At 38.7% G+C, this 18,038-nt stretch overlaps 1 protein-coding gene across 2 annotated transcripts; it reads left to right on the forward strand.

Annotated features, from left to right (window-relative positions):
- The first annotated feature begins 804 nt into the window (after nucleotides 1-804).
- Nucleotides 805-16,382, forward strand: cilp2 (cartilage intermediate layer protein 2). Of its 2 annotated transcripts, XM_082138816.1 has the most exons (10): nucleotides 805-1,679; nucleotides 6,099-6,194; nucleotides 6,738-7,007; nucleotides 7,135-7,317; nucleotides 8,097-8,249; nucleotides 8,339-8,656; nucleotides 9,510-9,618; nucleotides 10,141-10,298; nucleotides 11,577-14,005; nucleotides 14,088-16,382. In XM_082138816.1, the coding sequence occupies exons 1-9, from the start codon at nucleotides 1,616-1,618 to the stop codon at nucleotides 13,991-13,993; spliced, it is 3,768 nt and encodes a 1,255-aa protein (XP_081994942.1). In that variant the 5' UTR covers nucleotides 805-1,615; the 3' UTR covers nucleotides 13,994-14,005; nucleotides 14,088-16,382. The 2 variants fall into 2 exon arrangements, with proteins under 2 accessions (XP_081994942.1, XP_081994943.1); XM_082138817.1 differs by lacking the exon at nucleotides 6,099-6,194.
- The last annotated feature ends 1,656 nt before the right edge of the window (nucleotides 16,383-18,038 follow it).

Genomic DNA, 18,038 nt, shown 5'->3' on the forward strand with positions numbered 1-18,038 from the left:
GCACTACTTTGTCGAAAACAGTAAAAAAAGACATTAAATGCACAATATCAGTAGCATAACTGCCATTTTAAAGATTTTTTTTATTTTTATTATCAATCAACGTTGGAGATTTATGCTCATTTCTTCTATTTTAACATTTAGATTGCCTTTGCTGTCATCTAATACACTCTTAAAGTTCATCTTTAAAAACACTAACAATTTAAATATATCTTTAGTAAATCTAAAAATCAATATACATTTTTCCTACTGCACTTTGTAATATTGTTATGCCTAAATTCTCTTTAGCGTTTCAATTGATTTTTGATTTTAGTGTTTTATTTTTAATACAAAGCTCTTTCATGAAACTCTAGATGGCGCAGGCTGATTCTTAACTCATTCTTATCTCAACCTGCTTGCAATCACATCATACTCTATAGGGCACAGCTGATTGGTTCCTGCTGTATCAGTAGCCAATCAGCTCGCTGCTCAACTTTCAAATACAAATAGCAGTTTGCAGCGCGCTTTTAGAAACCCTCCACCTTCCCCAGCTCCACTTGTATAGATCTGCTATGGTTAAGATTTTTTCCGCCAAGACCAAACAAATCAACATTGTCAAATCCATTACCATGTCAAATCCATTACCATGCCAAACACTCTGAGAGCTGTCATGACCGTAATTTGTTTAAATAGTAATATCAACCATTTATCGTTATCGACTTATCGGTATTAGTCTAAATTGTAGTATTGCTACAAATTAAGGTGAGGTATGTAATTTCTGCGCAACTTGTTGCATTATACCGAATTACGAAAATAATTAGTTTCAAACAGGTTTTCCTGAACACTCCCACAAAATTGTATTCAAAATTCTCACCATCTTTTATGCACTCGTCTTATTTTTAGTTGTCTATACACATTACGCTGAGATATTAACAGAAGAATATTACACACTTCACCTTCAAACAATGCTAAATAGTTATTGTGAATCAGTGTCTGTGAACCATTCAGCTGTTTGCAACTCCCTTTGTATGCACCTATTTTTGCAACAGTCATTTTACTGTCACCGAACATTGGAGGAACATTCCTGAAATGCTTAACAGTTGCATGTCAGTAAAATATGAAAATTCCATTATCAAATAAACAGATTTTTTAAAAATTCAATCCATCTGCTGCCATCACATTAACATCTTCATTTGTGGTTGAAATGATGTAATGCGCCAGGCCAGAACATAATAAAACACACTATGTGATTTATCGTTCTGCTCAAGCACACAGATCTCTGGTAATGCAACATATCTTGATTAAAAACACAAACATATCATTTTTTTTCTGTTGCAACATTCACCTTTCTCCTACATCTCTGCCTGTTGTTTTTTGTCTGTTGGAATGATATAAGGACACAGATGTTAGCGCACCGGCCAATGGCGAGCGTGAGGGGGCTGGTCCGGACCATTCTCCACTCCATCCTGTCTTTTAAAACTCTGGGAACTTCACAAAACTATCAGACTTGATATTGAAAGACTGGGGAAACTAATTCATTGGTCAAGTCTCTCAAAAAACTTTTTCTTTTTGTGCGTGTGTGTGTTTCTTTAATTTATTTTTTTGTTACCAACAGCTGCCCATCAGTGACAGTGGCACTATGTGGGACTTCACAGTCTTGACGTCGGTGCTGTCTACCTTCTTTGTTGTGTCACTGGCACAAGGTAATGTAATTTAAATAATCTCATAACTGTCCTATAGACCATGTAAGGATGTAATTCATTAATAATAGTTTGGTACAGCTGTCAGCACTTAGAAAGACTTAGAAAAAAAGCTTGCTTGTTTGTGAGAGGTTTATTAACTCACATGGCTGGAGTGATCTTTAGTAAATTTGCTTACAAATCTGCTTGTGTTTGACTTATTCTATATTAATTGACACTTTGATAAGAAAGCTGTTAGGCTGCAGTAAGATGAATGTGAATTTAAGCAACTACCATCTAATTCTATTAAAGTGTTCTGACATGGGAACAGAAGTGTAAATGGCACTTTTATCATTTTGCAATTTATGACATTTCACCCAAAAAGCTTATAAAAAATAGTAAATGTATCACAAAGCAGCACTAGACTATTTCTGATTCTATCACAGCGTCATTCAAACGTATTTACTTTGGAAAAAGTATGACTGTAGAGGTAGTCTATTCATTATTTGAATGACCGATTGTCCCGAAATACTGGGAAACTGCCACCCCAGACTAAAATTTGGAGCAGCACCGGTTTATCCCTCATTCACTGTCACTCCACAGTGGTCTCCGGTCCTCAACCTCTCTGCGGAATTTATTACCTGTTTCCCTACACGAGTCGACAGCAGGCACGGAAAATAGCGCCTGACATTTCTGAGGTCTAAGTCAAGGCTTTTAAAAATCTTTAGGACTAAAATTCGGTTTTAAATAACCAGATGTCGCTCAGTCATCCGGTAATGAGCTGCAAGCCCGCGCGTCCGTGCCAGTTTCATCCAGGGCACGGCGAAGACATTTTCAACGCGCCAAAGTAAATATTGCCACTCTGTAATCTGCTCCATTCAAACGATTCATTCTCCAGATGTTTCACTTTGCTCTGAAGTTCAGCTGCCCGTTACATCGATTTCTGTTGCTTTGATGTGGGAAAAGAGGGTGGATAGAGGGATCAAAGGTAATGTGCGAGAGGTTACACGTCTCAATTTCGCTCTTTTCCGTGAAGTGGCTACAAAATTAAGTGGTTAAACGAACAAATGTGATCTTAATTCTCATAATAATAATAATAAACATAATACATAATAATAATAAACGTACACTGTACAAAATATTGTTGTTTTAACTTAAAAAAGTGATATAGCCTATATATATATATATATAGCCTATATATAAGTGTATATATTCACACACACATATTATATTAACAAAACGTTTATGTTAGATGCGATTAATCGTAATCGATTTGACAGCACTAATAATAATAAATCCAGTTTTATGTTTTTAAAGATTTTTTTTTTAAAGATTTACTGGAAAACCAACAAAAAGACTAATTAGAATACTTAGAAAAATACTTTTGTCCAGTGTAAAATTAATTTCTGTATTCAAGCTGACACTTCAGCTCAAATATATGGTTCAAACAGTTCAAAGACGAGGGAAACTAATCCAGATCATTTAAAAACACACACACACACACACCAATCTGGCTATGATATCATTATTATGCAGTGACAATGAGGCAGTTCAGTTTAGAATAATAGAGCACAGATGCATCACCCCTCAGAGTCTGTGGAACAGTTGGTGTCTTCTAATCTTCTTCTCAACCTAATCAGACAGAGCTCACCATCTTCCATTCGAGCACACCTCAGCCAGGACATGTGCCAGAATGCACAAAACTACTTCCACATGTTTGCCGACGCAGGATAAACACACAGACAAAACCACTTTGGAGCTCGCATTTGCATTCATTAAAACAGGATGGGATGTGGAATGCAATTTTGAGACCACTGCCCGGGCACACTGCCTTCTTAAATGAAATGCCTCTGATTTCAAACAAATCCTTACTTGTATACTGCGTTAAAGACATCACAGTGTTTTCGCACTCGCCCGAATACATATGAGAATGCGGGATAGCACTATAGCGCTTTGTCAGAGGGATTACATAACATGCCAAAATGATTTACCTTTCCATTTTGGAAGAACCTGGGAAAAAACGTTCAGAAAGGATAACACTAGAGCCAGCTAAATTTTCCCATGTTTTTAAATCTATCCTGGGAGGCTTTTATTTACAGACAGAAGAGAGGACCAAAAATGATTCCCGCATAAGCAGCACGTCTACAGCATGCTCGCTAACCTCTTTGCCACAGCTTTGACGTAGCTCTTTTATTAAAATCCAACCCTTGCATGTTTTTTGATTAACTTCTGGCTTGGGTAGCAATACTCCAAACGCACATTAAAAATGGGGAATGTCTTATTAAAAGGCCACAGACTGTTATTTGCGTGAATGGATTAATTGTCTGAGAATGGCTATTGGACACTGCAGACTTTATGAGGTGATGCGAGAAGTCCTAAAATAGTAATGATACTGCACTTTATATTGTGGGCTGAAACCCCTGGCAGCACAAAACAATAAAAAAATTGCTGAATGAAGTTTAAATGACCCTCTTGTGTGAGAGCCATCTCCCAATATAAACTTGGCACGAGTGGTTTGTTATGGGAGGGCAGGGTGTCAGTCTATGTTAGGAGGACACTGATATATAAATAGTTGCTAGTTTCCACTGCAAGGTAAATAATTTTTACACACCTGATCCTAATAATGCCCTGTTACTGGGTGTGGATATTACAAGGTTCGACTGAGGCCATGGACACGCAGTTCTTCCGTCCTGGAATAAAACAGACTATATGTGATGTGGTTAGTGCTAATTATATTGGTGGCCTTTATAAAGATTTATTGTTTAAGTTTTTGGAAAAACTTTGGGTTTAAGCCATAGCCTATGCAACGCAGATGCTATGTATTCAAGCTTGACGTCATTGGTTGTTGTGATCACAATTCACCAACCAATTTTCAGGCATTACTGAATACTTGTTCCATGTCTTGTTCTTACTGAATACTTGTCTTGTTCTATGTTTGATTGTCTCTTTCAGATCAGTTGAGGCCTGCTCACACCAAGAACGATATCTATAACAATAACTATAATAGCATCCACAGCAACAGGAGATGATGACGTTCTGTATATTAAAGTGCACACTGCAGTTATGTTGTTTGCTGCTTTCAATGCTCGTGCTCTTTAAAAAGTTATGATTATAGTTATCACTGCGTTTATCATCCTTGGTTTGAAGGCCCTTTACTATCACGATTGAAGAGTTTGAAGAGAACTTAGCTAGCTATCTGAATAACATTCTTAATCATTACTTTTTGTGGTATTTAGGAAAGTGGTTTAAAAGCGACACAATGCCAACAGGCCACTCAAGATAAGTGTATAACTGAAATAATGACATTCTCATATTCTGTGATCTATACTTTGGGAATGACAGGTTCTCTTTCAGGTGAACCTGCAAGGTAAATCAATGCAGTATTTGAGAGGCATATAATCACAATAATGGTGGCTTGGAGTAAGTCCTGCAAAGCTTCTACAGTGACTGACATGTCTGCCGCAGATAAGCGCTTCAGTGTGTGTTGAGTAAAGCCAGTAACGATCCACTGTCAAGACACTGTGCTGTTTCTACTTGAGCATGTTAGGCTTGGCTATATCTGTGGGACACGTCGCCTTTGGGAAAAAAAGTAATGGCATTGGTGAATGAATCCCTCAGTCTATGATTTCCTTATCACAGCACACTATAAGCAAGTTCTGGAAAGTGGTTCAGGGATTTACCTTTGACAGGCAGGACAGTCAGCATGAAGCACCAGAGGCCCACTGTTCTCCGCCTGGGATGTGGGAGTGTATCTTATGGTAATGTGTCATCTAGAAAGCATGAGACACCATGTGTTTGTACCCATTACTCTATCTTCTGCTTTGGGGCCCTGGCTAGTAAGTGTCTCCAGATTAGTTTGAGAATGGATGTAGGGGATCAAGCCATCGTGCGTGCTCCACTACCATATGTTTGCAGCATCTCCCGATGTGACCAGACAGAGCGGAAAGAGATACAGTGCAGAAATGGACAAAATGTGTCCTCCTCAGGCCAATCATGAGATCAGATATCAGGTGCTAACTCTAAACTGGTTGGACGTGGTTCAGAAGGGCCGTAGATGCCAAGGGATGCTGAGCCGATAAAAGTAGGCCACTTGGACTCTGGTGGCACCGATGCCGAGAGCACACACAAAAAAAAATCAGTACTTAAATATTGAATGTCTTTAGCACACATTCCATTTACCACGAATCCGAGCAGGATTTTCCGATCACATTCGCAGACGTGTCTGCAACCTAAGGAACGTGCAAGGAATGAGTTTTTCTGATCTATTACATTGCAAATGATATTGCACTGTAATAGATCAAACAAATTTTGTGTCCAACTTTTTAAGACCAAATTTTGTTAGTCCCTAAGGAGGTCAGTGTTCCTTGTAGATTTAGTTGCAGCCAATGTTCCTTTGGTAGCACCTTTGTTGAGTGCGCTGTAATAAAGTTTGCATTCCCACAGGACCCATCTGGGACAGCTCACATCTTCGGAGGTTAAACCAAACGGACAGGAACAGAAAGCTGGCTTACAACAGCCTTGTGGAACCACAGACCACAGGTAGTTATGGATATATTAACATGCTCTCTTTATGCAATCAACTAATTTGTGGCGTCCTATTTGATCCAAACCGCATTGTGGATCTTTGTGATGCTAAAAATTGTGATGTAATGATATCTGGAGTCATCCGTCTTCATTAAATGTGAGCCTTAATGATGAAGGCATATAGCCACTGCAATGCTGAAACAATTAGACATTAACTCATTTACGTGTAAATGAGTTTACACATGTTCCTAATTGGAGAAAAAGAATAAGTTGTCTCTTTGACAATTCAGGCAGCTCTCTCTGCCTCCAATAACGTCATCTGATTCGTACCTCCCATGGGATAGTTAGACATATAGCAACAAGCACTTTTGTGAGACACGGATTGTATTTTAATATGATGCTAAAAAGCTGGACTAATCTCTTGGAGTAAACCGAGCAGAATGGGGCAGAAATTTGACGTAATCTGGAAACTCTCTTTCTTCACATCTTTGGGTCACTGGTAAGAGCATACAGTTCTTGTAAAACATCTTACTCTGATCTTTGTTTTGTGTAACCCAGGCGTGACCGAGTGGACATCCTGGTTCAATATCGACCATCCGGGAGGAAACGGCGACTATGAGAGGTTAGAAGCCATTCGCTTCTACTATCGGGAAAGGGTTTGCTCACGCCCTGTAGCCATGGAGGCCCGTACCACGGACTGGGTTGCAGCTGCGGATACAGGGGAGGTGGTCCATTCCAGTCTGGAGAAAGGCTTCTGGTGCATCAATAAGGAGCAGCCATTTGGTCGCAGCTGCTCCAACTATCATGTGCGATTCCAGTGTCCACCAGGTACAATTAGTCAAGAGACAATCCATCAACGTAGAGAAGTGTATTCCATATGGAGGCATATGCATCATTTTAACACATGAGTGTTATGCATTTTAACATATGAGTTATTTTGTTGTTGTTTCTTAAGTCCACTCATACTGGACCGACTGGAGCGAATGGACCCCTTGCTCTGCCACCGCCTGTAATGATGTTGGCATCCAAGTCCGTCAGAGGAAATGCATGAGCACACAACCTCTTCCCTTGCTGCTTTCGCCCGTCTGCGTGGGACCTCACATCGAACGGAGAGAGTGCTCAACCCCACCATGTCAAGGTAAACAAAGAACGAATATGAATTTGGAGACAACCTTTACATTTTTATAACATTTACTTGATATAATATGCATTTTTATCCTTCATTGCTAGGTTTCAGTAGCGTCTGCTAAAAAACACTTAAATCAATGGAAGATCGTTTTTAGTTAGTAGTGTTTTAGTTGATCTCCCAACTTGGCTAAGATGGCACTATGATGGCTTAGCTGGTCAACCAGTCGTTTCAAAGTACCCCCAAAAACCCAGCAATCCATTTTAGGTTGGTTTAAACATTTTCCGGCAGGATAAAGCCAGATATTTAAACAGCAGCGAGGTGTCACGCGCTCATTGTGTGCTCTTCATAGATATGTCTAAAGGTTTGTTTTTGACGCATTTTTGAATCACTTAAATTATTATGACAATCAACTCAGAAATGAGGCTTATTTTCCACTCACGATCCTTGAGAGCGATCACATCCTGCTGACATTTACATGGCACATGTGGTGCCCAATTAGCTGGTTAAACCTTAACATGTTTCTGTATGTACAGACTAAGCTTTGATTTCTTTGATCATAAAATCAATGTAACCACACTGGCAGAGATGTCAAAATGCAGTATGACATTTCTGTATACACACACACACGCACACATACATCATATTTTTAAATAGTAAAATAACGTGAGTGGCATTTTCATGTGCAAAACTTGCCACCGGGATTCTAGGGCGTTGTGGGTGTTTGCCAAGACATTGCGATCTAGTTATGTTAATTAACCACTATTTTCCCTCAAATCTCTACTAAACAGCCTTGTGGAGCCAATGGGGTTCATGGAGTGCTTGCTCAGTGACCTGTGGGAAGGGACGCAGGACAAGACGTAGGACATGTCATAGATCTTCAACTAAAATTCAGTGTACAGGACGACCAGTAGAGGTCCAAAAGTGTGGAAATCCATGCCCAGGTATTGTGTATTACAAAACACACAATCTTTGAAAATCCATAATATTTGTTGCTACCTTGAAATCAAAACACATATTTTATTTTTTACAGTGGCATGCAAACGTGTCTGTCCTGGGGGACGTCCCAATAAGGACTGTAGCTACTGTATCTGCGATGGACAGACACTACAAGGGGAGGTCTTCAGCGTTACAGGTGTCCCAGTGGCTAACGCCACAGTGGCTCTGGCCAGCCAAGCCAAGGTCATCCGTGCCCACACTGATGCCAAGGGTCAATTCAAGATTGAAGGACTGTGCACCAACCCTCAGACCCGAGTAGTCATAAGGAAGGATAAATTTGCACCCATCACTCTCCCTGTTTCCATCAACAGCACTGATGAACTCTGGGTACGGGCCGTCTTACAATCCTCAGGTAAAGAAATTAAGAAAACGTGAAAAAGTTATAATATTAATACACTGAATTTGGATATTAATTATCCCACATTGATAACTTAAAGGGTTAGTTCACCCAAAAATGAAAATGATCACATAATTAACTCACTCTCAAGCCATCCTAGGTGTATATGTCTTCTTTTAGCTAAACACAATCTGAGTTATATCAAAAATATCCTGGCTCTTCCCAGCTGTATAATGGGAGTGAATAGTGAATAGATTTTGAAGCCCAAAAAAGCGCATCCATCCATCCATCATAAAAGTAATCCATACGACTCCAGGGGGTTAATAAATGCCTTCTGAAGCGAAGTGATGCCTTTTTGTAAGAAAAAAATCCATATTTATAACTATATTTATAACTATAAGGACTGGCTTCTGTACACGAGTCGAGTTCCAATGGAAGAGTGAACTCTGACCCGATGCATGACGTTTAGATGAACGTGAGAATTTTAAAAGAGAAATGTCGGAGGAGCTTGAGTTTTTAGCCCAGCCCTATTAGTTTGAACCGCGAGAGGCGTCTACTCTCACCTAAGCTTACGTTACTCCTACATCTTACGTCATATGATAGAACCTGACTCTCTTGTGAACGCACGGACGGCTTCAAAATCTTAGTAACTATTCACTCCCATTATAAATCTCGGAAGAGCCAGGATATTTTTTTATATAACTCAGATTGTGTTTGGCTGAAAGAAGAAAGGCATATACACCTAGGATGGCTTGAGGGTGAGTATTTTATGGGATAATATACATTTTTGGGTGAACTAACCCTTTAATTTGAACAAATCTTACCGTAAGTTGTTGCATTATTGGTTTCTCTGTTTTATGTCTTACAGAAAAGCCATATATTGAGAAACATCCTGAAGACAAAGTACGTTATGAGGGACAACGTGCAACCCTTTGCTGTAGAGCAACAGGAACACCAAAACCTGACAAATATTACTGGTAAAAACAATGATGTTTATAATTAGATTTTCGGACATATGTGACCCTGGACCACAAAACCAGTCATAAGTCGCACGGGTATATTTGTGGCAATAGCCAACAAAACATTGTATGGGTCAAAATTATCGATTTTTCTTTTATGCCAAAAATCATTAGGATATTAAGTAAAGATCATGATCCATTAAGATATTTTGTAAATTTCCCACCTTAAATATATCAAAAATTAAAATTTTGTGAGTGGATGCAGCAAAATCGCCAACAGAAATGGACAAATTTAAAGGTGATTTTCTCAATATTTAGATTTTTTTGCACCCAGATTCCAGATTTTCAAATAGTTGTCTCGGCCAAATATGATCATATCCTAACAAACCATACATCAATGGAAAGCATATTTGTTCAGCTTTCAGATGATGTGTAAAACTCAATTTTAAAACAATGACCCATAAGACTGGTTTTGTGGTCCAGGGTCACATATGGCGTTAATGTCTTAGTTAAAAAAAAATTCATTTGTTTGATTCAAAGGTATCACAATGGAACTTTATTGAATCGCACAAAATACAAGTACGATGAAGATTTGATATTGCGGGACCTGAAGACAGAGCAGTCAGGACAATATCACTGCAAAGCAACTAGTCTGACAGGCAGCATCAAGTCTACTTCAGCCGTCCTCACTGTTTTCGGTAAGTGCAAAACCATTTTAGAGGGCAAGAGGGATATGTTAAAATGTCCCTAAAGAAGAAAAATAATCCCATTAAATATTGAGGTCTCCAATGAAATATTAAAGTCTATAATGTCTAGTGACATGTGCGGTACAATGTTTTATTATGTTTAAGTTGGTAGAAATTACCACTTTCTAAACAGGGAATGACTGGCAAGAAGTCATTGTGAGCAGACTAAAATCCTTAAATCCCACAAACTCTCCATATTAAAGTGAAATCCAAGCTCTTCAATAAATCCTGTTTTTTCATCCTCAGACAAGTATGTATTTCTACTTTTGCACACATAACTGCACATTTAGAAAATTCCCATGATGCTTATTATCCAAGATATAGATTGTCAGAAATAGTCTGCTGAAAACGTGTGCTAAAGCAATCAGCCCTAGACTTTGTCTGAGGGATCTCTTTGCTTCTTAATCATTATGGCATATGAAATGTGCTTTGCTGAATGAAACACTTACACCTGTCACAGCAGGATTCTTAATGGAGCATGATTAATGTGTTTTGTATTCACTCTTGCATTTAAACAACAGCTACAGGAGGAAAGTTTTCTGTAAATTCAATTTCATCAACCTCAAATAAGATTACATGGTTGCTGTCTCGAATAAGTGTCATTTTAAAGGAAAAAACAGCTCTCTAATGAATAAATGAACAGCATTTACAGTGGAGAGGTAATGTGACAATAATGACAGCAGTCATTAATATGGTAACAGAATGAGATTTAATTTAATCAGAAACAATACTTTGGCAAGCCATCAGACTCCCATTTCAGGCTTCCAAGTTCAGTGACCCAGTTTTATTTGTTCGCAATGTTCCATTCATTATTTTATAAAAAAAATATTTACCATATAATATTTTTCTTTAAAGCAAAGTGGTATGTAAAGTCTACTAACAAGATAAACACAGTAAAATATTTATGTAAAACATTTTTTTTTTTTGTACAAAATACTATCAAAACATCTTTATAACACGGAAAATATACTTAATGGAATTTTCTTTCTCTCTGTTTTAAGAATTAATCTTACAAAGTTTTGTGAGTTTTATGCTTAAAAAAGGAAAAAGCCAGTGGGATAAGAAAAAATTTACTTAATTTTTAAAATAAAAAATAAATAAAATTCAAAGTAAATTGATCTGTTTTAAAATATATTTAAATATTTAAGAAAACAACATTTTTACAGTGCCCATAAATATTCTGTATGCATTGAAAATGTAGCACACTGATCTCGCATTTTGTTTTCACAGCTAAAGGATCACCAGCATGCAACTCGACACCTGATTCTCACTTGATCAAATTGCCATTTGACTGCAAGCAACCAGGAACAGACTCCAAGTTTTACAATGCAGGTCGCTGTCCACACAACAAATGCCCTGGGTCGCTGGACTTTGATATGCGCTGCAGGGATGGATCCGGCTTCTGCTGTGGGGTCAAACAATTGGACACTAGGGAGATCAACTGTGGCCGTTACACCCTGCCTATCAAGATTGTGAGTGAATGTGGCTGCCAAACCTGTGTGGAGCCCAGAGTCCTTGTACGGGGCAGGGTGGTGGCGACAGACAATGATGAACCCCTTCGCTTTGGATACATTTACATAGGGAAGGAACGGATAGGTACCACAGGATATCAGGGTGGGTTCACAATCCAGGTGTCTCCAGACACACAGCGTCTTGTGGTAAACTTTGTCGACCCTTCTCAGAAGTTAATTGACACAATCAAGGTTTTTATTTTTGACAAAAGAGGAGGTGCAGTCTATCATGATGTAAAAGTGATGAGGAAGCAGGAACCTGTTGATATCAATGCTGCAGAAAGCAATACCATTTACCTAGGTGAAATTAAAGGCGAGGACCCTATCGGTCAACTGGTCATACCTCCAAACTCTTTCCATAAAAACACTGGGGAAGTGTATGAAGGGACCGTTAAGGCCAGCGTCACATTCCTTGACCCACGCAACATTACCATGGCTGCTGCTGCCCCTGGTGATCTCAACTTTGTAGACGATGAAGGAGACATGCTCCCTCTCAGGACATACGGAATGTTTGCAGTAGATTTCCGAGATGGGGCAAACCAGGAGGTTCTAGGAGCCGGCGCAGTCCAAGTTCTCCTCGATACAGAGCATGTTAAAATGCAGGAGCACATTCCTAATATGAAACTCTGGTCCCTCAATCCCGACACAGGCATTTGGGAGGAGGAAAGTAACTTTCAACCCACACAAAGCACCATTGCTGGCAGTGGGAGGAATAAACGAGAGGAGCGCACTTTCCTAATAGGAAATATGGAAATCAGGGAGCGTAGATTGTTCAATCTCGACGTACCTGAAAATCGCCGCTGCTATGTCAAGGTGAGAGCGTACATGAACGACAAGTTCCTGCCCAACGAGCAAATAGAAGGAGTAGTAATAAACTTGATAAACCTGGAGCCCAAGCCTGGTTACTCGTCAAATCCAAGGGCATGGGGTCGCTTTGATAGTGTGATAACAGGACCAAACGGTGCTTGTCTTCCTGCTTTCTGCGACGCTCAGAGGGCTGACGCGTACACGGCTTATGTCACGGCAATAATGGGAGGTGAGGAATTGGAAGCAGCCCCCTCAATGCCAAAAATGAACCCAAACATTATTGGAGTGTCTCAGCCTTACTTAGGGAAGTTAGATTATCAGCGCTCAGATCATGAGGATCCAGCACTTAAGAAAACAGCTTTCCGAATCAACCTGGCCAAACCAAACCCTAACAATTTTGATGAAACGAATGGTCCAATCTATCCTTACCAGAATTTGATTTCATGTGAAAATGCACCTGTTGATGCCAACCACTTTCGTTTCTTCCGTGTCGAAAAAGATAAGTACGAGTACAACGTGGTACCCTTTCAGGAGAGTGACCTCACATCTTGGACTGGAGACTACCTTTCCTGGTGGCCAAATCCACAAGAGTTCAGGGCTTGCTTCATCAAAGTTAAGATTCATGGAGCAACAGAAATCATGGTAAGGTCAAAAAACCTTGGTGGCACTCATCCTCAAACAAGGGGTCAGTTGTACGGCATCAGAGACATTCGTAGTACCCGTGACTTAAACCATCCCAACACCTCTGCAGCTTGTCTTGAGTTCAAGTGCAGCGGGATGCTCTTTGATCAAGGTAGTGTAGACAGGTCACTCATTTCTGTGATTCCACAAGGCAACTGCCGTCGGATAGGCATCAACGGTCTCCTGCAAGAGTATCTAATAAAGCATCCTCCTGTTCTTCAGAACAATGAATCTCATGCATTCAATATGTTAGCTCCTGTTGATCCCCTTGGACACAATTACGGAATATACACCGTCACAGACCAGAACCCACGCGTTGCCAAAGAGATCGCCATTGGCCGTTGCTTTGATGGAACTTCAGATGGTTTTTCCAGGGAGATGAAGTCAGATTCTGGAGTGGCACTAACGTTCAGCTGCCCTAAAAGAACTGTGAATCGTGAGAGCTTATTCCAGCGCTTGCAAACAAATCCTGGCCTAACACTAACACAGATGGCGCGGGAGATGAGGGAGTCCCAGGGACTGCAAGTCAGAAGAGGGTCAACCCAAATGGTGGCCTACCCCTTTGGCCAACAGGGCAGGAGCCAGAACCGCAGAGCCACGAACACTAACAGAAGGAGACCTGCTACAAGGACACAACCAAGACAGTAGACCTTTCTTTAGGTGAGTTCTCCGAGTGCACTTTTTATCAAATAATTTCAAGATGTTGATGAAAATTAAGTGTATGCTTTCTGTCCACACGCAGGCTTTTCTGTTTGAAAAGAATGAAGAAATGAGACAAAAAAAAACCTGCAATGGAAATCCTAAACTTGGCTAGCTGGGTGATATTGGATGCTGTGTCCTAACGGAGCAAAATCCTTACCTGATTTATCCGAACACATTTAAACTCTTTCTGTTTGTGTATGGAAAACTGTCCTCTCAAGTTTATTTCATTGTTTAAGACATACATTTTTTGATTAGGCCAAATACTAATACAGGATGATGTCATTTATTTATTTTAAATGTCAAAACGTGCTTATGTGGAGTGTCCTACTTTTAGATTATTGACTCATTTTCTCGAATTGATCAGTGCCTTGTCTTCCATTGATTACAGGCTAAATAGGTGAGACAAGTCTGTATGGAGACTTGTATGTATGTTAAGGTCAAGTGTGACAGCTGCTAATCCTTTCATCAACGACATATTGATGCAATGAACTAGACCTGAGGCGATGCTTGTTCTGTCTCGCCTCCTTTTTGTTGTAATTTAGCCAACTATCGGTCTGACCAAAGCATGACTGACTCCAGCCAAAAAATTGCATCCCTTAACAGAATAAGGCAGATTTAACAAACACGTGGTGACATATAATGAACGATAAAATGGCCTTAACTTGCAACATCGCCTTTTTGAAATGCCCTCTTTATCCTTTTAATCGCATGGCTGGCCTAATTAAATGTTTTCTTTTGATATGAAATCCAACTAATACAGTAAATCTCAGTGTATGATGTCTAGATTTTAGGGTAAACTGATTGTATTTTGTTTCTTGTTTCTGTCTGTCTCCTAAAGTGCAATATTGTGTTCCAATAATGACTTGAGAGTCCTAACAAAAACGTCCTATGTAATGAGCCAATCAGCCATAGGTCTGTTAAAAAAGTTGGGCTATTCCCTCAGTAAGTGTATATCTGAATTTCAAATTACATACCTGTTTTTTTAACCAAGATATAATGAATCTGAGCTTGCTAATCCAATGCAGCCTTCTCTCATTTAGCCAGCTGACAATGCAACATAAGTGCAGTTGCAGTATTTTAAAACCACCCTGAAGTAACTATGGACATTTACAAAATAAATTGAATGGACCATAAAAAATCATGCAGACCTGCATGAGCAGGACAACTGTATTTTCTGAGGTATTTTTTGTAGTTAAGCATTGCGAATAGGATTTCATTATGGTAAATTCTGCTTTGATTTGTCTAATCCCTTATGTGTTAAAATTCCTCACTATCCTGCGTTGGTTCAGAGAAGAAAGTTAATTGGGTTGAGGGATTATGCAACGTTTTAACAGATAATGCAGGAAAAGTTTATTGTCTGTGTCTCCAAAGTGTACAGCTTGCCCAGTGCAGGTAGGTAATATAACCAATTTTGTGAAATAAAATCAAATTAAACAACAATATATGTCAAAAAAGAAAAAAATATTGATTCATCTGAATAAAAGATAGAGGATCCAATGAAGAAATGTACATTATAAAATTGTGGCAGAATTGTTCTAAAATTGCAGTTGATCACTATTTGCAAAGTTGCTGAACTCTCCAAAAAGACTGTTCGGATATTAAAACAGACTGCAATATGTAAAAAGTATGTTAAATTGTGCCATTAACAGCACATTGTTGTGGCCAACTATTCATTAGGGAAATAAAATATAATGTACCTCTAATCCATTTTTCCCATTTAAACTGTAAAACACATTGCTGTACACCAAGTACACACTTAAAAACACTAAAATTATGTTTGTTTGTTATTTTCTATCCCAGACAGTCTCACCTATAAGTGATGCTGAGTCATACATTTGTAACTTGAATACACTTCTGTAATTTTGTAATATATCCAGTTAATGTAACCTTTGGTCTTTCAGCATATCTATACTGTACATTTTTATTTCAGAGGCGAGGTGGATATTGGATGAATACGGTGCTAAAAATATAAAAAAGTTGGCCTCCAGTTAGCTTTCAAAAGAGTGTTTGTCCTCGCTTCAACTGTCTGGCTGGTCTCAGGGAGACTACAAAATTTCAAGGAATATCCTCCGGCAAAATGTGCGTTGATAACGCATTGTCTACACTACAAAGTGAGAGTTGAATAGTTGCCTCGGCGCTCTCGGAAATCTCTTCATGCTTGCTTCACAAACATCTTACGTAAAACAAATGCTGCAAATCCATGCAAATCATATCCTAGCTTAGACTGCATGAAATTTCCTGCCTTGCTATCTCAAAAGCCAGTTTTATGTGTAAATTGTGGATTAAAATGTCTGTCAGTTTTACCAGAATGTAAATAAAGATCTCTTGTAAACACGTTCTATTGGCATTGTTTTTATTCCATTGAAGTTAAATACAAAATGTGTAAACAAAAAAATAAAACAACAACCCAGAAATCACAAGCAGGCAAAATATCACACATAAATATTTTAAATTGTTAAAAAAAAATATATATATATATATATTTATATTTTTTGCATTAAATTATATTTTATAGGAGTAGGATGCTGCTTTACATTGGAAGAATGTAATGTAATTTTTTTAAACAAAGACAAGTAAACATCATAATGGAATAATAAGATTAAAAAAACAAGTAATTAAGGGAATTAATTAGGGGAAGTCACTTCATTTTTTCCCTCCGGTGAAAGTCATTTCTACCTGACACTCAAGAGGATTGGATCTAGGAATGTATAATTATGGCAAGTTACAACTGTAAACATTAATTACAGCCCTAGAGAGAAACACATTAACATCTCCAGAGTACTAACGATTATGAAGCTAAAACTAAGAATAATTAAGCCGCCGTCTGTGACCTTATTTTCCCTGAGTTCAATAAATCTTGCATATAAATATTGACAATTTACATTTATAACAATTCAAATAAATCATAAAATATATCATAGAAATGTCAGAAAACAATGTTCATTTTAGTGTCATTTGAAGCAATTTCCATACAACATTAAATGTATCTTTAATTCGTAGTGTATATATACAAGCTGTCACAAACGTTAACAACTGCTCCAATGGAGAACAGGAAAGTTTATTCAACTAAAATTCTGCATCATTTTCAAATATTACCCACAGTACCAAGATCCAAACAGATGATTTAGTTCAAGGGAAGAGTAACCAAGAACTTCAGTGCTCTTTGACCTGTCCGAAAGGCTGTAACGAGAGCTCGCTTGCGTGCCTGACGTATACGTTGCCGTCCTCCAATTTCACTTCATAAACTTGTTGCTAAAAAAAGAAAAAGAAAAAAGCTATACATTTTGAAAGGTGAAATAAAACTAAGCCCGCCTGCAATGCATCTGACTCTCTATTTCTGCTTGCACAGCTGTAAAAGCCTAAAGCTAGGAAGGTACTTTGATATACGAGCGCGGTGGATGTGAACCGGTGGTGGGAATAGAGTCTAATTACTGAACATTTCAAGGTGTCTAGCCCCCCAGGATGACTGTCGTAATTATGGATTGGTTTACAGAGACTTTGCCTTGTATTGATTGGACGGAGTTCGCTGTCACGTCCAACCGGCCAATTATTTATTCGCAGCATGAGAGAACACATTTCGCCTGTTTATTAAAAAAGCAGATGCTTGGCTAAATTGAAACGTGCCGAAATGATGGTAGTTGAATTCTTAGGAACTTTCCAAACGTCTGTTTGGCAGCAATGACTTCTGTATGTTTCTGATGATGTACAATCCATTACCGCGTGAGATAATGTTTGGTGCCATACTGAGTTAAAGTGATGGCACAACAAATGTGGTTTTAATTTTAAAATACAAGTGTTTTTCGGGGACGCTGAATCATCGGCTGAATCACTGTTTAACTTAACTGGTTCAACTGGCTGACTGCTGCCCCTTTACTGCTGAGTAATGAAATCTAGTGTTTACAGTGATCTCTAGGAGGAACATACAAGCATCTCACTAATTCAAGAAATGCTACTTATATTAGAGATTCATCTAACATAGTTAGATCTTCTC

This window comes from Leuciscus leuciscus (assembly GCF_965113295.1).
Source record: "Leuciscus leuciscus genome assembly, chromosome: 15".
NCBI lineage: Eukaryota > Metazoa > Chordata > Actinopteri > Cypriniformes > Leuciscidae > Leuciscus > Leuciscus leuciscus.